The sequence below is a fragment of the Prunus avium genome, chromosome 1 (genome assembly GCF_965620075.1).
Source record: "Prunus avium chromosome 1, drPruAviu1.hap1.1, whole genome shotgun sequence".
NCBI classification, from domain to species: Eukaryota; Viridiplantae; Streptophyta; class Magnoliopsida; order Rosales; family Rosaceae; genus Prunus; species Prunus avium.
In genome coordinates, this window is record NC_142284.1 from 36,254,518 (window position 1) to 36,278,952 (window position 24,435).

The 24,435-nt window shown below is 38.0% G+C and overlaps 5 protein-coding genes and 1 non-coding gene across 14 annotated transcripts; 1 reads left to right on the forward strand and 5 right to left on the reverse strand.

Moving 5' to 3' along the window:
- Nucleotides 1–1,763: 1,763 nt before the first annotated feature.
- On the reverse strand, nt 1,764–8,579 carry LOC110760212 (Tetratricopeptide repeat (TPR)-like superfamily protein). 9 transcript variants are annotated; one of them, XM_021962446.2, is made up of 4 exons: nt 5,855–8,578; nt 3,524–3,605; nt 2,866–3,101; nt 1,764–2,159 (listed from the first exon to the last, which is right to left on the reverse strand). In XM_021962446.2, exon 1 carries the CDS (start codon nt 8,446–8,448, stop codon nt 5,941–5,943), a length of 2,508 nt encoding a protein of 835 aa, XP_021818138.2. In that variant the 5' UTR covers nt 8,449–8,578; the 3' UTR covers nt 1,764–2,159; nt 2,866–3,101; nt 3,524–3,605; nt 5,855–5,940. The 9 variants fall into 9 exon arrangements, with proteins under 9 accessions (XP_021818138.2, XP_021818141.2, XP_021818140.2 ...); XM_021962449.2 differs by lacking the exon at nt 1,764–2,159 and having other exon boundaries at nt 2,742–3,101; nt 5,874–5,973; nt 6,140–8,579; XM_021962448.2 differs by lacking the exon at nt 1,764–2,159 and having other exon boundaries at nt 2,742–3,101; nt 5,855–5,973; nt 6,140–8,579.
- Nucleotides 8,580–9,830: 1,251 nt separating this feature from the next.
- LOC110760211 (small ribosomal subunit protein eS27y) lies at nt 9,831–11,104 on the reverse strand. Its single transcript, XM_021962441.2, has 4 exons — nt 10,946–11,104; nt 10,550–10,651; nt 10,408–10,436; nt 9,831–10,269 (listed from the first exon to the last, which is right to left on the reverse strand). Exons 1-4 carry the CDS (start codon nt 10,946–10,948, stop codon nt 10,143–10,145), a joined length of 261 nt encoding a protein of 86 aa, XP_021818133.1. The 5' UTR covers nt 10,949–11,104; the 3' UTR covers nt 9,831–10,142.
- A 387-nt stretch (nt 11,105–11,491) lies between these two features.
- Nucleotides 11,492–11,581, forward strand: LOC148297744 (small nucleolar RNA SNORD36). Its single transcript, XR_015833170.1, has one exon. It is a non-coding gene; the product is annotated as a small nucleolar RNA SNORD36 (small nucleolar RNA).
- A 1,616-nt stretch (nt 11,582–13,197) lies between these two features.
- JAZ10 (jasmonate-zim-domain protein 10) lies at nt 13,198–15,293 on the reverse strand. Its single transcript, XM_021962427.2, has 4 exons — nt 14,720–15,293; nt 14,464–14,593; nt 13,963–14,020; nt 13,198–13,731 (listed from the first exon to the last, which is right to left on the reverse strand). Exons 1-4 carry the CDS (start codon nt 15,158–15,160, stop codon nt 13,695–13,697), a joined length of 666 nt encoding a protein of 221 aa, XP_021818119.2. The 5' UTR covers nt 15,161–15,293; the 3' UTR covers nt 13,198–13,694.
- A 4,806-nt stretch (nt 15,294–20,099) lies between these two features.
- Nucleotides 20,100–22,499, reverse strand: LOC110760206 (uncharacterized). Its single transcript, XM_021962437.2, has one exon. It carries the CDS (start codon nt 22,335–22,337, stop codon nt 20,310–20,312), a length of 2,028 nt encoding a protein of 675 aa, XP_021818129.2. The 5' UTR covers nt 22,338–22,499; the 3' UTR covers nt 20,100–20,309.
- Nucleotides 22,500–23,236: 737 nt separating this feature from the next.
- LOC110760208 (uncharacterized) lies at nt 23,237–24,373 on the reverse strand. The gene is made up of 3 exons (XM_021962439.2): nt 24,093–24,373; nt 23,780–23,990; nt 23,237–23,519 (listed from the first exon to the last, which is right to left on the reverse strand). Exons 1-3 carry the CDS (start codon nt 24,139–24,141, stop codon nt 23,471–23,473), a joined length of 309 nt encoding a protein of 102 aa, XP_021818131.1. The 5' UTR covers nt 24,142–24,373; the 3' UTR covers nt 23,237–23,470.
- Nucleotides 24,374–24,435: the final 62 nt, after the last annotated feature.

Genomic DNA, 24,435 nt, shown 5'->3' on the forward strand with positions numbered 1-24,435 from the left:
TCTCTGCCTATAATAGTGCACATACTCATTTTATGTGTACACTGATGAAAACACGTATTAGGGTTCTCTAATGTGCAAAAGGCTAAAGAGATAAATCTACTTCCTCTACATTGACTGCTCGCCTATGAATCTCTTAAGACAAATATTTTAATAGGGTAGAAGATTAATCATTCAAGATATGTATGTAATTTAAGTCTAATTGAATTTCCGCCTAATGCTATTGTGAAAATCATGGATCATGGATTGGGTTTATGATTTTACCCAATATTAAGTTTACACATGTCACATAAAACTTGAGCTGAGAAGGTGAAAATGATGAGAATTGATAATGAAATGAAAAGGCAGCCAATGCCATGCAATGCGCATGAAAAGAAAAGTGTGTGTGTTGTATTGTGTTGGTGGTGGTGTGTCGGGGTGCGTGCAGGTTCACGATAACAGCGTTAGGCCCTCGAAATTCCCGACAAGACAAGGGCCATAAAATTCCACGCTTTTTTTTTTCTTTTTTTCTTTTGCATGGACAGGCGTGGGGCTGTTCCTGTGGGCCCCGCCTCCCTGACTGCGCGTGCAAAGCCGGACTTCGTGGGGGGCTCTCCTGTGGGTCCCTGCTAAACTAATACCCCTCAAATTGTATTGTATTGTATTGTATTATTCTTCTACATATATATATATATATACTCTCTCTCTCTCTCTCTCTCCGATTTTCCATTTTCTATTACCGCCATCATTTCATTATCTTTCTCTTACTAATCCACATACATTGCCTCTTTGCCTGCAACTACAGTTTTCCAAGATATTATATTATTTAGCCTTAATTAAATAATTAATCCCCTGTTTCCATTTGTTCTCTAATTGCCTCTAGTTGCTGCATTATTTTATAACCAGAGCTATCATGACCATGGAATTTTTATATATCCTCTTTTTGGGTTCCTTAAAAAAAAAACGAAAAAAAAGAGAGAGAAGACACATGTTGATCTGGATGGATGGGTTGCAATGCATTGTCATGGTTGAGTCACGTGGACGTTTGATTAGTGATGAAAAGTGTCGAACAGTTAGTAATGGGAACATTATTATAGGAAGGAGGAGGAAGAGGAAGAGGAAGAACATTATTTTTATTTTTATTTTTTATTTTATAGCTTTTTACATGATCGTCTTGTAATTCCACTACTAAGATCTTGACACAGCACAGGATGCCTCGTCAGTCATCTTTCTTTTGTATATTTCTTTAATTAGTCAACTCTCCCAACACAACACAAATAAATATGTATGTTTAATTACGTTAATCTCCTAATATCTTTTACTTATTTCTTCTGTTGACTTGTAGCTACAATTTTGGTCCAAGGGACATTCACCAGAAGAAGAAACGTACCTCGTCTCCATATGAATGCTGCAAAGCAAAGGACGTGAATTTGGAAAATGCGGTCGGTTTTGTTTTGTTTTGTTTTGTTTTGTTTTAAAACACGTATGTATATATGTTTTTTGTTTGCGTATGTACATGAACAATATATAAGTGTAGTGTAGTGTTGGAAGTAGCTAGGTAGGTAGGTGTATATGTAGAAACAAAACAAGTGGAACATTGAACAAGAGAGGCTAGCTAGTGATGAGTACTGCACATGTCAATTGTCAAATAAGACAACCCCATCATGTTCAATTACCCTTTTTATATGACACTTCAATTAATTTTCTTTTTGTTTATTTTTGTAGGAAAGGTGGCTATTCACACGATATATATATATATATATATATAGGTTAAGCACATTTGCAAATTGCAATGCAAATACTTTACACGCCATGCATACATAATATATGTGTATGTGTGTTCTCTATATATGCATGTCATGTGCCATAGACAGGAGCTTCATCAAACAATTTTGTCCCCCATTTTTTCGCAAAGCTTAAACGTTCAAAGCTTGGCTATTGTGAATGGGAACATCGAGGACACAGCTCTGTTGTTTAGAGTGTTGTGTGTGTACACTGTGTCTTCTTCTCCTTTCCTTTGTAACTCTGCCAATGAATTTTAGGTTAATCGAATCGAACCTTGTGAGACCAGACCAGCCCCCAATGTTTTGTAGAGAGATGCCAGCTTCCTAAGCAATCACCGATCAGATGGGCTCACGTACAACTTCAGAAATGGCCCAAGGATTTAGGGTTTAGGAGATTTTCTATACAAGGGCAGAAGAACAGTGAACAATAAACCTCAAAATGTTATATCCTGAAATCAATATTTATGGAAATATAGGACATTCTGTACAAAACTCCCTCTTCTTAACCAACAAAAATGGGATCCATGTAATTTCATCACTGCCACTTATCATGGCCTCCCATCATTTGGCTACTCAACTCATCTAAACATTTTCATCCCAGAATCAATGTACTTAGATTCAATCTCTACCTAGAGCCAGATCCACTATCAAGGCTCCTCAGAGGAAAACTTCTCATCTTGTTACCACTTACAAGTTACAGCCTGCATTCAATTCTAAAAAGAAAATAATTGACCTATGACTATGTAATGAAACAGGGCTTCAGCATGACAACAAAATTTAGGATCAAAATTGAGTACAATTAATTAAGGGCACATATCCATTGCATGAGACAAAGACCATCATTGGCCACCACTTCAATGATGCTACAACAAGTTTGAATTTAGACCTGTACAACTAGCTGTTATAGTTTCAAGATTTATATGTGTGTGCTTCAAAGGGCTCTAAAATCTAGCATGTAAATATTCTCATACAAGTTCCAAATAGTTTCACCAATCTCTTCTAATAATCACCATTGGCAAGATAAGATTCTGACAAGCTTGTGTGACTTGGAAGTATATTCAAGACCTCTAAATTCCGGAAAGCTTAACAAAAGCAACACTCTAACCTGATCAAAAAATGGACGTAAGCAATCTCCTGAAACTGACTATATTTAGCCTTCTGTAAGTCACCTTCCCCACCAACATTCTCAGAATCAGACTGGTCTTGAATAGGAGGAGTCTCGCTGTCAAACAGAGGCATCTTAATATTCTCTTGCTTTGACAACAGAACACACTGTGTAACACTTACAAACTGATGCTGACGTATCAAGCTCCACATCTTCCCTCACTTTTAGTTACACATCTAAGTCAAGCACAAAACAAGTTCCACCAATAGTTAGCATCCGCAACTTGAACATGAAAAGCCCAGACTAAGAATGGCAATAGTAATGATGCAGATATATAATTCTGGAAAAGAAGATGAATTGTAGAAACAGCTTCTGCTTGGAGTTAGAGGTGTGAGAAAATGGCCCACCAGTTAAAAAATTCTCAATAAAAATTGTTTCCATTACACAGATGGTTTCTCTTGCTACAGGAAGGACACAAGTTAAAAAATATGCAAGTTCATAGCTAACTTAAAAAATATGCAAGTTCATAGCTAACTAGCTTGTTACTTTATAAAAATTTCCATGTACCATAATGAGTTTCCTGAAGAATTTTGAATTGACATATTAATTGAACAAAACTGAGATTCTTCAGAGCAATGAAAAGTAGAAAAATATTAACCTTAGACATTAGTTTGTTCTTGCTGATCTCAAAAGCAAGTTGAGTCAATGACAAGCGCTCCTACTTTACGAATGACAATTTCCTTATAAACACACATGGCCAACAAATATTTAGATTATAACTTGACATGTATACTACAACACATAACTGATTCATTCTAGGAAATGATTGACATTAAATCTCTTTCAAAGTGGGTGATAAAAATGTGATCCAATGTTCAACCTTTACCGCACCATCAGGAGGTAGATATAACTCGTAATAAGTCTAAGTGGAACACAATGAGAATAAGTCAAATAGTAATTCAACAAGATTTGGAATAACTAAAAATATTTCTAGTGATAGTGGGTTTTATAGTTGGATTGTCAATTCTCTTTTGAGCCAAAGCCTTACCAATAAATTAGATTCGTTTTCCGTAAGATGAGCTGTTGCTTTCTCAGAGATAAATTCCCTCAAATGGAATGCAATTAGTTACAGAAAATTATAGATAAATTTTCTTCTGGGGAAACACAAAAGATAAGTGCTTCATAAAGTGATTCTGAGCAAATGAAAATATGCAGCTAAAACACATGATACATGGGTGAGGTTGGAAGCACAAAAAACCTTCTCAGCACCAATTCTCAATAAAAAATTTCATCAGTTGATTTCACAGTAAATTCATGTTATACCAGGCTTAGTATAGTGTTATGTAATTATTGAAGTGATCATAGTAGTTTAGAGTAAGTAGTTGGTAATGCCTCGTCTATTGTCACAAAAGATTTTCCTAAAGGCTAGAAACTTCGACCCTAGCCTAAAATATCACTTCAGTAATTTGTGAAGAAAGGAGAAAAAGCCTTTGATTCCTGGTGATCTCAACAAGGAGTGAATAAAAGTATATAATTACCTAATCCATCATGAATTTTCTCAATCCACTACCACCTAAAACGATATCTACAAGATGAGACTCATAAGTCAAAAAGTCATGATTCATAATCGCAATTAAGATGATTCAAAAGTTGAAGTGCCAATATGGAAATTTTTTCAGTGTGATATGATGTCTAATGTCACAAATGACCAACAAGTTTGATATGACACGCAATTTATAGGAGATAATTGATGGATATCGCATATCGCGGAATCTATGATTATCAACGCTCAGACTAAAAAGAGAAAATTACGCATTCTTTTGTATCAAGTCAATGCATTCACAATTTGATTATGCTTGCGCATACTTCAATTGAAAGGAAAACCATTAAAATATTTTTAATCTTTGACCCTTATACTTGAATATGGATTAAGGTCATGAATATGCCAACATACATATATAATTAGGTAAAATACTATGTACACATGGGTGCATGAACACAGACATTCATAAATGTAACATATCAACAACTTGATAGCAAAATAAAATTTTGTTATTTTGTACAAACCAAATAAGCACACTTTTCTAAAAGGGAAAAAAGTTGGATAAAAAATAAGAAATATAAGAATCAAGGTCACATTTCCTTCCTAAACTGACTGTGACGCCCAAATAGATAGGGATAAATTGATGTACAATTTACATTATCTTTATAATCTTTATAGTGACAACGACAACGCATGCAGACAAATACCTGTAATGAGGTGGTGTAAAACTTCCACGATGAGTATGAAGTTAATATCATGATTATAGATTAGTACTGGACAAAATCATTACATGAAATGTCATACTCTTATTTCACGTTGGTCATAATTGGTAGGCCAAATTATACTGAAATTGAAAATTATGTTCTTTTTGTTCGTAGTTCTGAAATTAGACAATGAAATATATAAATTAAATAAAAAGAATACAATGGGAGCAAGGAAGTTGTCTTAGTCAAAGCAAGAACGGTGAAAAAGGAAAAAAATTTCCAAAGTATCAATAAGAAATCATTTAGCAAGTTCAGTAGAAGTAGCAGTTCACATTTGGACAATTGGATCCAGAAGTCTTTATTTAAGGAAATGCTGGGAACCGCAAATGAGAAAAGGAGGTGCAAACTTTATAATGGTTATCACAGAGGCCAAACTAGATATTCTATACTAAAAGGCCAAAGTATTTCGAGAGAAATGATTAATCAATAAGTAATGCCTTCATGTGGACTTATGCACTCTACACAATGAGAACTTCATGACCTAGAATTACTTGAGGAACAAGAAAAAAGAGACATAAAAAAAGTGGGCAACACCTATGTGCACAAATTCATGCCAGAACGCAACTAGTAGAAGGTTTTAATGTCAGTTTCGAACCATTAAGAACTGTAAAGAAAAATAATTAGCTAGACCCAAGAAAGTGAAAGTAATTGCTCACATAATTGGTCATCGATAAGGAATTACCTGGGATGGAGCTCATTACCTTGAGAACAAGGTGACTTCATCAGTTCAACCCTCCAGGAATCATAGATCCCAATAAGGCAGATCAATCACCAGTAATCACCACAAGAGCAAATTCCATCCTGAAAGTGATGGAACCGATTGATATCTCGAACAACAATATCTCGCTGCACTACTTTTGATATTAACTTCACTGTGGCATGGCAATCCACGCATATTCGAAGGTTTTTAATGATACGAATAGGGCTCCCAGGTGATGTTCTAATTAACCCAAATGCTAGAGCTAACCTTTCACTGTGTACCCACAAGAAGCGCTCCTTTTCATCATCCTCCACATCAAGCAGAACGGCACTATAATTGGGAACATGTCCTGCCTTCAAAGTTCTCATTTTCAACCATTCCAGCATCCCGTTGATCAGTTTCATGTCAGGATGTGAAGTATCCCCCACACTGAAATAATGAACTGTGCCCTGGTTCTCAATCCAACTTAGGCCGGGTTCCTTCTTTACTCCTTTCCTTTTCATGTTTTTTCTGACAGAAGCCACGTTATCCCATCTCCTTGCAGTGGCATATATGTTTGACAATAACACGTGGGTAGCATCATCTTGGGGATCCATTTCAAGAACATGCTGGGCAGCAATCCTTCCAAGTTCCACATCATTATGGATAACACAAGCTCCGAGCAAAGCACGCCATACCATAACACTAGGTTCAAATGGGATTTCCTGAATCAACTTCACAGCCTTATCAAGATGGCCTGATCTCCCTAACAGCCAGACCATACAAGTATAGTGCTCTACGCACGGTTCAACGTCATAGTTCTGCACCATAGAATTAAAATAAGCCTGTCCTTGATCTAATAGTCCTGCATTGCTACATGCTGACAAAATACCGACAAAAGTTAACTTGTTTGGTTTGCAATTTGTTTCCTGCATCATTTCAAAAATCTTTAGAGCCTCCAGGCCAAGACCATGCATAGAATATCCTGAGATCATCGCATTCCATGAAACCACATCTCGTTGCTTCAACTTATCAAACACCAGGCGGGCGTCTTTGATGCTCCCACACTTAGCATACATGTCTATTAAAGAATTACCCACTACAGTATCTTTGTCATATATGGTTTTGACCGTTATAGAATGTATCTGAACTCCTGGCTCCAATGCTGCTAGGCTAGCAGAAGCACGGAGAGCACTAGAGTAAGTCACTTCTGTAGCCTGCACTTGGCATCTAAGCATATTTGAAAACAAAGCCAACGCCTTCTCCCCATCACCTAACTGAACATATCCAACAATCATCGTGTTCCAAGATACATCATTTCTATTTGGTGATTCCACAAATAAGTCCATAGAGTTCTCTAACTTTCCGCATTTAGCATAGACACCCATGAGAGCATTTGAAACAAAGACATCTGAATCAAGACCAACCTTGATTACATGGCAATGGATTTGCTTCCCAAAATCTAAACGCTCCATAGTTGCACAAGCTTGCAGTGTGCTAGCATATGTAAACTGGTTGGGAACAACAAATGCTTGCCTCATCTGACAAAACAAGTCCAGAGCCTCTTCACAACGGTCACTCTGAGCACACCGTGAAACCATGAGGCTCCAAGGAACCACGTCATTTTTGGGCATCTCTTGAAATACTTGCCGAGCCTCCTCAACATCTCCAAACTTGGTGTACATATCAAGCAATGCAGTACCCACATATAGATCCCCTTCATAACATGATTTCATTACACACCCATGGACGCTCTTCCCTTCATTTAAGGCCTCTAAACCAACACAGGCCTTAAGCACACCCGTAAAAGTATAATTGTTAGGCTTGAATCCAATCATCCGCATTTGACTGAAGAGTTCGAGTGCTTCTTCAAAACAGCCATTCTCAGCATAGCATGCTACCATCCCAGTCCAAGCTACCATATCCTTACAAACAATCTCATCAAAAACATCCCTAGAAACATCAACGTGGCTGCAAACAGAGTAGGCATCAATGAGAGCAGTCCCAACAAAGGCATTAGAGCCATGTGCAAGCTTATGAATACAAGCATGGATGGTCCAAGCCAGCTCAGCCCATCCCATCCTCACAAGTAACTTCAAAATTGTAGTAAACACAAATTGGTTAAGCTCATGGCCTTCTCTATGCAGCCGGCGAAACAACTCTACTGCATCAACAAAAAGTTGAGAGTCCGCAAATCCCTGGATCAACGTAACAAAAGAAATAGTATTTCTTTCAGACATTTCGTCAAACAGCGTAGTGGCATTAGACAGCATACCCGCTTTCACGTACATATTAAGAAGAATATTGAGAGCAAACAAGTCCAAGCAACCACCTTTCTTCAAGATCCGGCAGTGAAGACCCATTGCGGAATTCGAGTCACCGTTTCGGATACAATGTTGAAGCATAGCAGCGTATGCGTGAGAATCGAACTCTGAGTTGGGACGCTCTGCGTGGACAGGGGGGTGTTGGGCCAATGGGGCAGCTGCTGCTGCTTGGGCAGCGTACCCACATCGCGAAAAGCTAATCCGAGCGTTGGTTTTACAATGCGGAGCGAAATTTGCACACTGAAACGTTCTTTGACAAATCAATCTAAGCATGCCCGCGTAAATTTCTTTTTAAAAAAACAAGTAATTTGTGTAAACCTTGGCTTCCTATAAGAAGTTCAAACCACTACGTCAAATTCAAAGCGTGACCTCTAATTTTTTATTTGTATATTTTTGTTTTTTTTACAAGTATATTTTTGTTTTCTTACTAATAGCTTATATTGTTTAATATAATAAAGCCTCTTTTTTTTTTTTTGTAAAAGTTTGAAACCGAGCTATGGATCCATTGGCAATATATTGACTATTAATTACTTGAAAACCACCTAGCTCAGTTTTGTGATTAGAGACTTTGGAGGGACTGCTAACATGTGTGGAAATAATCCAGTTAGATTTACTTAAGTTGTTCAAATTGAAATTGAAGCACTTTTTTTTTTTTTTTTAAAGAAAATGGTATTGCATTCAATCCAAACAGAATATCACATGGATTATTGTGAGTAACAGCGTCAAATTATACAAAGTTAATAATTGAAAAAGATTCCAATGTTTTGATTGGTCTTTTAAATTCTGGTAATGACTCCTTGGAAAATTTTTCCCATCAAAATCTGTTATTTTAGTTCATGGCATTCCCCATCGTCATGTTCTTGTGAAACATCCCCAAACCTTTCATTCCTTACAATATAGAGCAATACGAACAGTTGGTTTGCATTTACTACTGTACATTGGCACTTCATGGGGTGCAGTTGTGGTAACATGAACTCCTGTGAATATAAAAGTTCTGGTATCACATGAAATTCCTCTAAGCAAGTGGGGAAAACCCATAAAACAGAACCAAATTCCTTGGAACAAGAAGCGCCCATTACGAAAACTGAGTATTTAGAGATCGACCAAAAAGCACTGAAACAACCTTAAATCTTCAAATCCTTCCTAAATCCGTCAGATGAAACAGACTGCCTTGAGAAGTACCAAATGTTCTACTCAAAAAATACCCGCAGCACAAAAGACTCCTCGTGAATTATAGCAGCACTAAAGTCCGACGACTTTAAACAAACAAAAACGCTCGGATGCACCGATGCATAAAATCGTATGACTCATAACTTAAAGTGTACAAAATCCAATTCTATGTCTCACCAAACTATCATAAAACTCGAGAGGGCTTAAAATTATCAACCAAACGCAAATGGAGTACACAGTATCCATTCAGAGTCAAGTTAGAGTGGCTGATACTTTGCACAAAACAGAGAAACCTAAAATGAACTAACTAACGAGCTTTAGCCCTAAATGAACAGAGGTACAGAGCACAGGGTTACTCATCCCTGCTAAATGAAACAGCATGCAACAGAGGATTTGAGAAGACATCAATTGAAAAGCTTTAGCATTTCAACACCACATAATGCTTGAATACAAAATGGCACAAGGAAGAATATAGATATGAAACATTTTCATGAAAAAGAACTTGTTCATCAATAACCTGTCATTTAATCTGAAACGGGCAGACATGAAAATTTCAAACAGTACTTCATCAGAAGAGCAATTGAAAATGTAAACCACCAAACATAACTAAACCAGATGCATAACATAGCACTCCCATGACAAGGTCCAGATTTTTTGCCGCCCCGCTAACAAATTACATATTAAAAACTAAAAAGCAATACAAAAATGAGGAGCACCCACATTTTAACCTTAATCAACCCTCAAAAAGCCCTTTCTCAATTCTCCAAATACACATCAATGCAATCAAAGCTTGAGCATCAGTCTCCCTTCCTTCTGAAAGAGCAACCCTCAGTGAGCCTGGCACGCCCACCAGTAGGCTGGCACAACACTGTCTGGCAGTTCCCACAAACCACAACTGTTTGCGAGTGACTGAACACGGTGGTTCTGCACAAATGAATTTTAATTTGGTTCAATCTCCAGACAATGAATAAATTTCCTTATTTCATAAATTTAAATCATATGCAGCAACAACTTCAATATAATCATCAGAAAAGGTAATGGAAGATGGGAAGAATTACTTACATGTTGAAGCATCCTTGGCACTTAACGTCCTGTGCATATTTAAAACAATCAAGATTAGAATTCTCTCTAGAAAATCAGAATCAAACAAAAAGAAACAAATGTCCCCAAAAGGCATATTGCATCGAATAATTAATAGTAGTACCATGAAAAAAGAGTTAGGAGACTGCACAAGACGCTTGAGCTTGTGTTTCCTCTTCTCGAGCTCAGCTGGTGGATGCAGCAAATCGATATCGTTCTGGAGCACCTGTTAGCAACCAGCAGTTTAATATCTACCACGAAATAATCCATTTGCTCAAAAAAAGAACTATTTTTTACCATTAGTTTGATATGCACAGAATGAATCAACTAAAAGTGCGTTTCATTTTCTGCTTATGGGATCATATCTAGATTCAAAGCCATGTTTTCAATACACCCAGGAAACGAAAACAAGCGGATTTTCACAAATGGCGTTAAATCTGTTAGCCTAATGAAGAAGATGGTTCAGATCGTAACAAAGGTCTAAGAAAATACAAATACAAGATAGTTCTGCTGGGCTTACCATCTTGGTTGTTGTAGATCGCAGAAACCAAAAACAGAGCCGCAAGAACCTCTGGGGAGCTAGAGAAAGGAGAGCGACTGAGAAGGGAATTAGGGTTTATAGGGCTATGAATATAAACGAATGTGCCAGAAATGTAGGCCGTCGGATCCACACAAACTTAGATCTGCGCATTTACCGCCATATGGGGCATTATCGTCCTTTCAGTCTTATTTATAATATTTCGTGATTGGCCCCTACAATATTCATATTTCCACTCTGACCGAAAGACTATACTAGAGGAAACGGCGTCGCGTTGAAGGTGTGAGTGAGTTGTATGCGATTAGGGTTTCGGGGGTTTTCTTTAGTTCCTCACACTCTTTATATAAGGAGTGTTGCGGATGCTTCTGTATTGGCCTCGCCTTCCCGCGGCTGTTCCAAAATCTTTCGTTATTGTTTCGTTGATGCTACTTGCTCTGCGTTTGTTCTGTCTAATTTTTCTTTCTACTCTGCAACTTATTTTGTTATTCTCTGCTTGTGTTATCTGAAGCCAAAGTTAATAGAGGATGAGAGCATATGATGAGAAAAATTTGGAATTGACAACTGATTGGCGAAAGCCATGAAGCTTCCAAAATTCGAGCTTTTTAAAACTGATGCTCATAATCTCCTCTTCCCCTCTCTCTCTCTCTCTCTCTCTCTCTCTCTCTCAATTATTAAATGGAGATTTTACAGTTCCTTTTTTCATAAGGATTAGATTGGTTCTGCAGATTGTGTTTGATTGTTCCTTGGGACATTGCCTATGAGAGATCCGAGCGAACCTTGTTTAATGGCGCTCGAGTTCCGTTGCGGGCATACAGAAAACTCAAAAGTTATTCCATTCTTTTTGTTAGAAGATGTTTTGTTTTCTCTTCTTACGTCGAAGAAAGGGTGTTGCACAGATTGTCAATTTTAAGTATTTGGTTTTTGTAATTGAATTTTCGGCCGTTTCAAATGTGCTTTCGGGTTTTAATGTGAGGGCTCAATTTCACCCGGCCAATATGTGATTTATAGGGGCAGTTTCAAGGTTTTGCATGTTCTCCGTCATGTTTCAATTCAGGTTACTGCCCTAAATTTGTGGTCATTGTTACCCTTAAAAAGTCTAGAATTATAAGCAACGTTTAGATCATATTTGACTTCTCAAACTGAAAATTCCCTTCAATGGTAAGGCACCCATTCCTTTGGAATATAATCAAAAAGCTTAACTAAAACTCTTTCATCATCAGTCTCAAGTAATTCAAGTAGAATTGAAATAATGGTTGTATAATCGAAATTAACTTGTTTCACTTTTCACTATATTGACTCTCAGGGTTTTCATATTAGTCACATGATCATTTCGTTATACTTAAGTGACGTTATTATTCAGATAAATCACGTGATTAATATGAAAGTTTAAATCTATGTTCCATATATGGCACTCTCATCATAAAATGACTCCAGAGAAAAGAGGGACATATACAAGACTCTCACTGTAAAATGACTCGGGAACGAAGGGAGTTATAATAAGAGGAAGATTCTTTATTTTCCAAGTAAAATGAATGGGCTCTTCACTGGTGGGCTTTCAAATAAGGTTTGGGTTAGGCTTAGTTGCTTCAGTCAACAAACAAAGATAATGAAGTAGCAAATGTTGTTAAGCTTGGGCCCATGAAGATTGAGCTTCTCTGGGAGTAAAAAAGATGAGCAAGTTGGCCTATACTGGGCCAGCCATTATAACCCCTGCTACATTCAGCTTGTCTACAAGGAACACGGGGAAGTTGAAAAAGTCAAATCTTTTCACATTTTGATTTTTTTGGAAGATATGGCAGAGGGTACATACTTACAGTTACAGCCAACCTGCTAACTATAAATACTCAGCCTCCCTCCCTCAGGTAATTCAACAAAGGCGTACCAGATTTGGACCTGACTTTCCGATCTGTTCCTCGAGGAGAGGTTTGGCACGGATGCTATCTAATAATTCAATTTGTCTTTGACCACTAAAGAGTTTTATTTTCTTGGTTCGTTGCGCAAACATAATTTGAGGGCGTCTAAAGTAAATAACATTTTGGTGGGTGTAGTAGTATTCATATCCTTCACCAACTCTTAACCTAACCACTCACTACTTAAAGTTTATAAAGTGAATGCATGTCTCAACAACAAGAGCTAAACCAAAATTCATAATCTTTCAATTTAAAGTACAAACAAGAAGAATTCAAATTGATTCCAAAGGAGACCAAAATAGGTAGCAAAGCCAAAACACATGATTCCACGAAATTCAATAATAATATAAAATATATCAAATTGGGTTTGCAAATGGAAGGTAGGTTAGAGTATACAACACGTGACTAATAATACTAATAAAATAACCTTAGAATTACAAATAAAAAAAGGGAAAGTCCCGAGTTCACATTGGAAGAGCACATGAAATGAAAGTGTGAGGAAGTAGACATAAACTAATAATAATAGGTAGGTGCTAGGTGGGTAGGGTTTGCCCCAACAAGAGTCAAGGCCCATAAGCAAAACGTGAACGACCAAATCTACTTGTGGAAAAAGGAGTATTGGGATTTAAGAAGGACAAGTGCTTTTGCTCCTTTGAGAAGGAAACCAGCATAACAACTACTATATTGTCGGTCTTATCTTTCTCTTTTCAGCCTAGACTAATTAAGTGTTTCTAAAAAGGACTTTGGAATGAGTCTTCTTTCTTCTGCTGCCTTGCCTTGTGGTTGTCAAAACACGTATATTATAATATAAAGCAAGCTTCTTAGGCATCGCAGGCAAATGGGGACACCGAATTCAACCTGTGTTCATATCAAAAAAGAAAAAAAACGCGTTGTTATTTTTCTGATCAGGGTCACGCTTAACTTCATTAATTATAATGCTTAAAATACATAATAATCTGCTATGCCATACATAAAAATACATGGGAAAAAAGAAATCTGGTGTTTTTATGCAGTTCATCATAAATAAATAAATAATAGTTTTATGCAGGGTAAAAATATATGAAGCAACAAATTGGTTTTGTGGGTTACCTTTCTTTGCGCTTCTCTAGGAACCTCTGCAGTGACTTTCTGCGGGCAATTGGTAAATCTGCAAAATTAATAAAAATTAAATATAAGAACACTTCAAAATCCAATTAACAAAATTCTGTCTAATTTTTTGTAAGAATGATCTATATGAATGTAGACTCAAAAAATAGATGGTTTGGATCGTTGAAAAAAATTCTTAGGAAACCTAGAGGGTGTCCTATTTGAGGGATCCCGAAGGGATATATATATATTTCATAATGAGAAAAATTGCTACTTTACTTGGTATTAAGGTTTATCTTGGATTTTTAATAGCAAAGTTTGTAGGTAACAAAGGCAAAGGTGAGAATGGGTTATTATTATTTACCAAGGGTTTAACGTTTAAATGAAGTTTCCTCTCCAAGACTATACCCAATAATCCAAATTAATAAGAGTATCAGAGTTGAAGGAAAATAAGCAGAAAATAGTCGAGCATTTAGGAAAACTGAAAATAAGCAGGGAACTAACCTCCGTCAAGAGGATCCAGAAGCTGTTGCTGGTCGCTTGAGTGAAGAACAAGTTTTGAATCCACAGCTAACGCTGATTCTGCAGCTTTGGCCGAGTTTCCTTCCAAGGCAAGCTTCAATATGCTCCCAGCCTAAACAAATCCAAGCATTTGTCTCTCAACGGTTAACAATTGAAGAAAATCCAACTACTCTCAACTTTTATGTGAACACATATGTATAGTATGATGACTATACATCTTAGAAAGAAGAGAACAAACCTTGTCGCGAGGGACATCGAAAACAGAGACGGTTCCGTTGTAGAAAATCGTCAGAGGCGTTGTTGTTTCTTCAAGCTTTTCTGAAGCAGCAGCAGCAGCAGCGGGAGCAGGCATGAAAGAAGAGACAGAGGTGCCGGTGGGAATGTAAACAGGCAAAGAGGGAAATGGGATTTGCTCTGCTTTGGGGCTGGACGGCACGGAGAAGGATTTCCTTGAAGCCATTGGAGTTTCAGAGCCGTCGTGGTGGTGGTTGAGAAGGACTGAACCAGACGAAATCACAGATTTGAGAACCTGAGGCTTGATCTTGGTCATGGCATTCTGAATGCCCCTGAAGCTTCTCTGGCGATGAAGGAACTTCTGGAACTGGGATTTGGAGGAGGAGGAAGGGTCACGATTCTGATCCATGCCGAAGAAATCGAGCTCAACCGTTGCCCTGGACATGCTCACAAACTGTTTGCTAAATTGCTTGTCTGGGGGAATGATGGGGAAGTTGGATGAGCGACGTAAATGACAAGGCGGGAGTGGGTTTTTCTCTAAATAGGAGGGGGAGAGAGAGGAGGGTCTTAAAAGAGGCACGAGATTCATATTAAGGAAACTGAGAAAGAGACAGGCAGACAGAGACGACTGTCTTTGAGTGCTTTAATGGGCACACGTCTTCCACGAGGTACAATCAGAAAAAAAAGAGAGAGAGAGAGAGAGAGAAGCTGGTCCAACTAATACCCTCTTAACCCAAAAATTAATACATAATAAAAATTATTGTACGGGTCCAGAGGGTCATTCAACAATTGTTTGGTGGCGTGTAGGTCTTAATCCCTGTGTGTGAGTACCCAATAGCCTCTCAATGACTTGACACGTTGTTCGGCCTCGTGGTTTTTAAGACATGGCGGAGTAAAACCTCATGGTCTTTGCTTTTCTAGATGCCTTTCGATTTCAGCAATATGAGATGACTATTCCAATTTCCAAACCCCCCCCCCCCCCCTTTTTTTTAATCTTTATTTTCTTTTCAATGCTTTTGAATGTTCTCTTGCTTTTACTTTTCTTGCTCTGAATTTTTAATCATTATTAATTTTTAAAATTCAGTGGTCAAATTTTGTCACTTTTTTATGTTTTGTAGGGATGCTTGCTTAGGCAGAAAGACAGTGTCGAGTGTGTTACCTGGTTTGTCAATGGCTGTCCAAAAATAAATTATTAAATGTTTGAACTTATAAGTACCTTACGGCGGGGGGCAAAAATTAGGTGAGCCTATTTGTTTTTTTTACTTAAATTAAACTTGTTTGTCTTTTAAGCTCATCGATGTAATTGGTCCCTTTGTCACGTTGTAATCTTTGTAATCATTTAAGCTTATCTAATAATAGCCTTGATTATTGGATTTATTATTAGATTCATGTGCACATATAATTGGGGCGCAAAGGCACATTACTATTTGGTGAAGATCATAAAATCCTTGGCACTCAATGCTACTACTTGACCATTTTGATACGTTTTACCCTAAAAATATGGATCTACTCAATGCAACCCATTTCCTACTCTTTCTTTATTGGTGCAACTGCAATGCAATTGTTGTTCATGTCAACGATATACGCATTATAATTGTAGCATTTGCATTTGAGTTCTATCATATCAAGTTTAATTTGGTTCATGCGTTCTCTAATTTATAATATGGACAACGGGAAGTTTGTCTTATTTGAAGGAAGTTGAGGTTTCACCTCAAAATCAATTGGTAATGGGGGGAATAGTCCAACCACTTATAAACATAGACTTGGTCCCTGAACTTTTCATTGTGGGTCAAATACTCTCAACAGCTCTTACATGCTTCCTTATCCGTTCATTTCATATACGGAAAAACATGTACCATATAACCACACCCATTTAACAACTCAAAACACTATTGTTTTATTTTTCAAGAAAAAATGATGTTTTTTAAATTTGGAGTGATAAAATTCCACTTATATGTGGATTAGCTAGTATGATTATTTTTTTATCAAGTGGAAAAGGCATTGACTTGCATATCCAAGGATTTCAAGTTCGAACCTTATAACACCTTGATAATGTGTGTGAGAAAACCACTTCTCCTTATAGTTTAGACTATCGCTTGTATTTTAAAAAATATATATCTCCAGAGTCGTCTCTAGGACAGCCCCATAAAGCAGTCGCCCAAGTGGCCCCAAATTTTAATTATTCGATCAATTATATTTTCGATAATTTCGGATATTTGTTTGGATAGTATGGATAATATCAATTATCTGTTCTATCACATTTTGTTTGGTGCTCTTTTTATTGTCTTGATTTGTCTAAAGTGTGACATAAACAGATTTTTAGGATCCTTAAATCTCATTATCGGCCCCACTAATCTTGAAAGATTGAATAAACTACAGTAGAAGAAAGAAATTTTTGATCTTCTGAATCCATTTTGCCTGCCTGCCTGCCTGATACATCGGTATCATGATGAAAATGGCAGGAAATTTCAGTACCAATAAGAAAGAGAAATTGGAAGGAAATTTTCAAGCAAAGTTGGCGAAAAACAATGGATTTGTGCTTGTTGGGGAAACGGGGGTAGGAAGGAATTAGAATTTTATTTATTTATTTATTTATGTGCGCAGCGGGCAGTGGGCCGTGGGGGCAGTAGTGGGCACAGGTAACGTGAAAGGAAAACCAAAACGCGCAAGATCAATAATCACGTGAATAAAATCCCCGACATTGCCATGTAGCCACGTGTTAATTCTGGATTGGAGACGGCAAAAGTCGTCGGCTTTGTCGTCCACACCGTCAACAAGTTCCTTCCTACTAATCCCTACCTCTATCCATAGATTGAGATTTTTCGTCGAGAGAGATTCCCCAAAGCAACAGCTTATAAAATAAAATAATAAAAGGGATACGTTTTCTAATTGGTTAATAATTAAGCTACATTTAAACAACGTGACTGACAGGTCTTTGGCTTGGCCCCACCGCACTGAAGATTTTGCGGTTTCTCCACTCTTTTTTAATTTTGGCAACAAAAAAAAAAAAAAAAAACCTCTTGTTGAAGTCTTTATAACAAGATCCGCACGTGTTTCATGTGATAATACTAAATCTTACCAAAATGGATTTCTATGCCTTTTGCAGTTGTTTGCTATATTTAAAGAAAGTTGTGATTGAGAACCGTTCCTATGTCACACTTATAGAACAAAATATTGATAATTTCGCCGATATTTAAAGAAATTATCGTTATTTTGGGGCAGCGATAAATGATCAATATATCATGATATTATCGTGATATGAACTTTCAAAAATTAAAGAATTCAATTAAAGTCACACACACACAGGGGTTCGAACCCCTCCTCATTCCAAGATCTATAACCACTTAACCACCACGCTAATCATCACTTTATGATTATAAACTATGGAATCTCGTATTTATAATACTTGCGAGCTGTTTCTCAAAATAGAAATTAACATAATTACTTATTGTTTTATATTGTTGATCAGTTACTTAATTACTTAATATAATTTATTTCTTTTCTATTTAATCCATTTAATGTTATTGATTATTTTATTATTCATTATAAGTACTTACATTACTAAATTCCCATTCAAATTGTTGCTTAGTTACTTAAATCTCTATAATCATTTTCTTTATTTACTATTTAATTCTTCCTTGAATAAATTTATTTATGTTCTTAGTTAATTTTCAATCTTCACTATTATTTTTTAAGCATGGTAAAGCGCCTAATTTTCATGAAAAATCAAGTTGGTTTACATCTTTAATTATTTTTCAATTTTTAATAAATAATAAATATAAGAACGTGTACCATATCCAGTGAATAGCGTGAAATAAATTGTTGCTTAATTACTTAAATCTCTATAATCATTTTCTTTGTTTCCTATTTAATTCTTCCTTGGATAAATTTATTTATGTTCTTAGTTAATTTTCAATTTTCGCTATTATTTTTTAAGCATGGTAAAGTGCCTAATTTTCATGAAAAATCAAGTTGGTTTACATCTTTAATTATTTTTCAATTTTTGATAAATAATAAATATAAGAATGTGTACCATGTCCAGTGAATAACGTGAAATAAGGTTACTCATGTATCTTATCATGCAATTTATAAAGTGTAAAATATTGTACTAAAAAATGATAAATAAATTACTAGGGGTTGTTTAATTATCTTTCATTAATTACTCCAGATTTTCTAAGTCACCGAGTTTGTTAGCTCACAATATAATCAACTTAAATCACTCAAACCCACTATGCAATGCATTTCCTTCCAATTTTTTGTGTCAAAATAATAGATGATTGACTAAATAAACTTCTTCTAAAGTTTCATTAAAAAATTTCATGTATTTATCATAATTTCCGTGGTTTTTATCCAATTTTTATCGATATCGATATTTTTCCGATATTTCCATCTATATTTCTGTATTTTTGAACCACCAATATTTCCGAAACTATCGATATTTAAGACATTGGTCACACTAGGGTTGAGTTTAGGTACACGTACACATGACAATTTATTTTACTTTTTTTTTTATAGATAAAAATGATATATTGTATTTATAATTCAGGCACAAAGGTCTATAGTCACAAGAATAGGTACAAATATAGATAACCACACAAGGTTATTACAAATACGGAAGTGCAATATCCACAAAGAGTTAATCCAAATACGAAGGACTACACACCAACAACACTAGGTGCACAAGTGTATCTCCACATATAGCCATAAAGGACCAAAGAAGTTCCAACATAAAAATTACAAGCTTATTACAAAAGTCAAGCATAGACCGTGAGTTTCCTGATATACAATATTTAAATCCTCATTCGAATATTGCCATTTTTCTGAAAAATTCTTGATATACAATAGTTTCAAATTTGAGTTTGAATAATAGTTCAAAATGATATTAATTCATGCAAACTGTTTCACAAGAAGATAATATTATAAAATGTTGATCTTGAGTGTAGATTTGACAAGGGGGTTGATGTCTAGCCAACCGAACCATAGCTTGTCTTTTTCTTCTTTTGTGATACTCTTCGTTGGTGGATAGATTGCGGGCTGATTTGAAATGGGGCATTGAATCCCTGCAAGCTCTCCCTGTACGACGCAGCATGAGTAAATGGGTTGGATTCTTGATACTGAAAACTTGAGTTCAGTTTACAAAAAGCCAGCCCATGGCCTTACCATTGAGTTCGGAGATTTTTGAATCCCTTTGTTATTTCCTCTTTAGTTTTCACTCTATTTTAAAATTTATGAGACTATTGCCATTCAAGTTTGATTTTTCAAAATTTTCCATTGAACTCAAAACATAGACGAGAGATGGCAAAAACCTACTGTGCCTAGATTTTTCAAGTTTTCACTCTGTCATGTCATGTGGCTAAGGTATAGAGATTATAAAACTTAACACCTACGTAAAATTTTATTTCCTTGGATGAAAGAAAACAAGCATTTGTAGAAATCAACAGTTATATATATATATATATATATGACCAAAACCATTCATTCTGACTTCGTTTCACCTTTTTCGCCTTGCACAAAATCGAAACATAACACAAGCTAGCTGCATTATCCCCATTTATTAACATACAAAACTCCAACTACACTCATCGGTTGATAAATCAATCATGCACAACCAGCTTCTGATATTCTTCTCCTGAGATGGCTAATTCCATGAATTCATCTGGTCGGATTTCCCCATCGTTGTCCATGAAGAGCTTCAGCAAGTTCTTAGAGAAGCCACTCAACAGAGCCACCCCGGGCTGATTCCCGGGCACCGGTGTAGACCCCGAGTGCCTCAGATTCCAAAACACCAGCTGTGGGATCACATTCCCATAACCATGCTCCCTAAACTTCTTCTGTATCACGTCATAATCAGTCTCCCAGCTGTTGGTCGAAGCCTCATCAAACTCCATGTCGCTGAACACTAACACCCTCTTGATCATATTCTCCGGCTTCAAATTCCCCTTCACCGCAACCCTCAGCAGCAAATCAAACACCTTCTGAAAATCAGTGTTCATTCCCCAGTCCATATCCCTCACAAACTGGCACTTGGTCTTCAGATCATCCCCTTTCACCAAATGCAGCTGAGGATCCGCACTGAATGTGATCACCAGCCCCTTCCACGGGTCCTCACTCAGCTCAGACACCAACAGCCCCAACGATATCGCCACCTCCATGGGGGTCCCACACATGCTAGCGGACACGTCACACACCGCCAAGCAGTTCTTCATCTTCCCCAACTTCAACATGTCCTCCACCATTCTCTTCCATTGAAGCTCAGCCACTTCCCCGACGTCGCCTTCCTCCAGAGACTTAATAATCTCATGGGGAAGCAGAGCACCGGCCGCGATCTTCGCCTTGCCGGCCTTCACGTCCTCCAAGTACTTCTTGAACCTCTCCTCGTCGTGCTTCAGGAAGAACCCTTTGTAATTCTTCATGGCCACTGACGCCACTCTGTTGTACGGAAGCGAACCCCACTGCTTCGCGCCCATATAAACCTCTGGCAACTCCAGCACCTTCCTCAGCGGCACCAGAACCTCCTTCCTCAGTCGATCTCTCACTCTGTAAGCGTAATGGGTTTCCTCCATGCCTTCGTATTCCTTGTACGATTCACGCGGGAACACCTTTCTCGCAATGCTCTCGCAGATCAGAGTGGCTCGATCGAACGAAGAGTCGATCGAAGGGCACCACTTGGCCGCGAGGCTGATCTTGTTGCTCTGATTTGACTTCAAATTCTCCATATCGGCCTTCAACAACTCGGCGAAAAGATCCGAAACCCTCTCGTGCAAGAATCGGAAATCCGGGTCGGATCCATACCTGGCAACCGCCTTCTTGGCCATGGCGATCTTCTTCTCCTTCCTCAACACGCTTGCCCTTTCCTTTTCCGATTTTACCCACTCCTTCGCCTTCGCTTCATTTTCCTCCTTCGACATGTCATTTTTGGCGGCTTTTTTCTCCCCCCCGGTCTTGATTTTCTTGAACGGAACGGCTTCGGGGCTCAAGTCGCAGCCCAAACTCTGTTTCTTCGCGCTTCTTTTCTTCCACGCATCCCTCTGTTTCCTCCGCACGTCCTCGCCTTCTAGAAGGCGGTAGAGAATCTCGGGCAGGTCCTTGAAATAACCGAAGTCCGCAAAGGACCTGAGATTGCAGGCGAGGGTTTTGGGGTGGTGGTTGTGGAGCCAAACCGCCGCCGTGTGGAAGTGTTCCTTGTCAGACTTTCCGGTGCCGCGTACGCCGCGGAGGTTGCAGATGAGCTTGAGCGTGGTCGGCGAGCTGTGGGTCCAGGCCAGCGGGAGCTGGTTGTTGACGTAGTCGGCGGGGGTGTCCGGCACCACGTGGAAGAAAAAATCGAGGCAGGGGTTGCCGGTGGAGAGATAGGTGGCGGAATTATTCTCGGTCAAGCCCATTGGGAGTTTGTTGGCCATCGCTATGTCGTTGAAATTTGAGACCATGAGGTCAACGAAGGGTTCGCCGGTGGCGGGTTCGGGTTTGGGGTCGGGTGCTGGTTGAGATTGGGGCGGTGGGTTGTGGGTGGGTTTGCTGAGCTCTGGAGGACCAAGAAGACTGGGAGGAGCCATGGTTGTGAGGTGTGAGAAATTGTGATGGAGTGAGCAGAGGAAGGACGATATTAACCGACTGAGGCGCATCTATCGGAGAGCGGTTACTTGGGCTCCAAACATAGTGTTTATCGCTTCTGATTTTTTCGAGACAATATATTTGTGCCGAGTCCGTTTTGGAGACTCAGACTCAGGCGATGTTTTAGTGCTTAGTATTTTTTCCTTTTTCTGATAAATTGGATTTGAAATTAAATAAAGAAAAGGAAACCATCTTAAGTAAGGAATTTTAACAGCTCAACCCACGACTGTTTCTTGCTTATGTGGATTGTCCCCCCGCGGCAAGCCAAGAATCAGAATGTGGATTGCTTAGGAATTACCTGACTGATATATAAAGAATTTATCTAGTGTACGATGCGTTATGCTTGCAACCACCAATTACTATTTCATTTTTTAATACCACCACATCCAAAATGTGAGATTAATCTCCGCTCGGAGTTCGGCTTATCCCTGACTACAGAGCAGCAATTACTATTTCTAATATCAATAAGTTGGTAAGAAATGTTATCATATCAATAAGTTGGTAAGAAATGTTATCGACAAAGTTCGTCATTTGTCAATGCCTGAATTGGGCTAGTCATAGTCAATCTCCTAACTGATGATCAGCCTGCCATACTTGTAATATTTTCAAACTTTATTTTCTTTCTTAAAGAGCCAGAAACAGGGAAAGATAAAACCAGCTAGGTCGGCAGGATGACCATCTCTCTCCCTTGTAATTAGTAATTACTAATTCAGGAAGGAAATGGGCAACAAAATGGGTTTCACGTGGAGTGTTGTTGATGTCTAATCAAAAGCTTTTCTCCCATACCTTAAACCAGCTCAAGTTCAATTTTCAAACCAGCGTGCATGCCAAGAATCAGAATGGGCTTTTGACAAAGGCAACCGTTCATCACCAAACCTACTCAACTCATGTATAAAGCAAGCCTCAAATGTAAAAAAGGTTTTGGGATCCTATATATTCGATCAAAGTTGCACCACACTTGACATAAAAGCCATAAAATTGTATCTACTTGCTTCTCAGTTTAATTTATTGAGAATAACACAAGCTGCGTTTAACGACATACAGATTGATTGAATTTTAGTCTTGGAGGTTTGTAAGAAATCAAGAGCAAAACAGAAACCAAGAATACAATGGCAGCAGCAGAGCAGGCTATTATTATGCATATCTAGAAGCAGCAGCGCTCCAACAAGCAGCAGCAGCAAAGCGCAGCCAAACTGCGAATTGTAACCAACGAGGGGAGATATCAGATGATAAACAAAACAAACGGCATATATTCACTTGCAATATCCAATGTTTGATGTTACATGCAACTATTGACTTAACTTTGATGATATTGAGGAGATTCGAAACAGGAAATATACAATCAATTGGATGAAAAATAGAAACTTGGATTGGATTGGACCCCATGAACATAAACATAAACAATAGATATTAATAAGGATATATAATAGATAGAAAGCAGAGACATACATACCAGCTTCTAAAGAGAGAATCGCAGGCATAGTCATCTTGGTGGTAGTGGTGGTATGGGCGGAGGGGAGGTGGGGCAGCTGATGGGGGTTGGTACCCTTCATAGAAGTAACCCTGATATCCAGATTCTTGTGGCGGAGGAGATGGATTTGGGAACCCTGGCCGTGGCGGTGGAGGTGGAAAGTCGGGCGGCTGAGGATACTCTTGTGGGTACCCTGAATATTCATAGTCACACACCCAACACAAATGATTATTATTGGATAATTAAACAAATCCAAAATTGGGGGAAATTTACAATTGTATCATAAATGGCTTGCCTGGTGGGGGATGGTGCTCATGTTGAACATGGATATGTTGGTAACTCATTGTTCTTTTGCCTTATCCGATGATTTTGCTGACTTCTGTGATTATGCGTTGTTGAGTGCTCTGCTCGAATGAAATATTAAACCTTTCTTCTCTCCAAAGTTTCTTTGAAGTGTCAGTGCTGCATTGGGGAGGAGGACACTTGGCGGGAACGTAGCTATGTCGGTGTCAATTACCATGCATCACTTTTCTTTGGAAGGATCGATATAAACAACTTGGCATAGATGATGACATGCTCATCGACTTTATGAGGTTACTTAAAGCGTATTACTTTGGCCCAAAAAAATGAAATTCACA

Excerpts from the sequence above, each read along its gene's own strand:
- JAZ10 (XM_021962427.2), bottom strand. The coding sequence starts at position 15,160 with ATGTCCAGGGCAACGGTTGAGCTCGATTTCTTCGGCATGGATCAGAAT. Across the intron at positions 14,594-14,719 it reads TCGATGTCCCTCGCGACAAG|GCTGGGAGCATATTGAAGCT; the intron begins GTTTGTTCTCTT and ends GGATTTGTTTAG. Across the intron at positions 14,021-14,463 it reads TCTGGATCCTCTTGACGGAG|ATTTACCAATTGCCCGCAGA; the intron begins GTTAGTTCCCTG and ends TTAATTTTGCAG.
- LOC110760211 (XM_021962441.2), bottom strand. Across the intron at positions 10,437-10,549 it reads CTCCTAACTCTTTTTTCATG|GACGTTAAGTGCCAAGGATG; the intron begins GTACTACTATTA and ends AAATATGCACAG. Across the intron at positions 10,270-10,407 it reads TGCCAAGGATGCTTCAACAT|AACCACCGTGTTCAGTCACT; the intron begins GTAAGTAATTCT and ends TCATTTGTGCAG.
- LOC110760212 (XM_021962446.2), bottom strand. The coding sequence starts at position 8,448 with ATGCTTAGATTGATTTGTCAAAGAACGTTTCAGTGTGCAAATTTCGCT.
- LOC110760208 (XM_021962439.2), bottom strand. The coding sequence starts at position 24,141 with ATGAGTTACCAACATATCCATGTTCAACATGAGCACCATCCCCCACCA. Across the intron at positions 23,991-24,092 it reads TGAGCACCATCCCCCACCAG|GGTACCCACAAGAGTATCCT; the intron begins GCAAGCCATTTA and ends ATGAATATTCAG. Across the intron at positions 23,520-23,779 it reads GATTCTCTCTTTAGAAGCTG|TTTGGCTGCGCTTTGCTGCT; the intron begins GTATGTATGTCT and ends TACAATTCGCAG.
- LOC110760206 (XM_021962437.2), bottom strand. The coding sequence starts at position 22,337 with ATGCGCCTCAGTCGGTTAATATCGTCCTTCCTCTGCTCACTCCATCAC.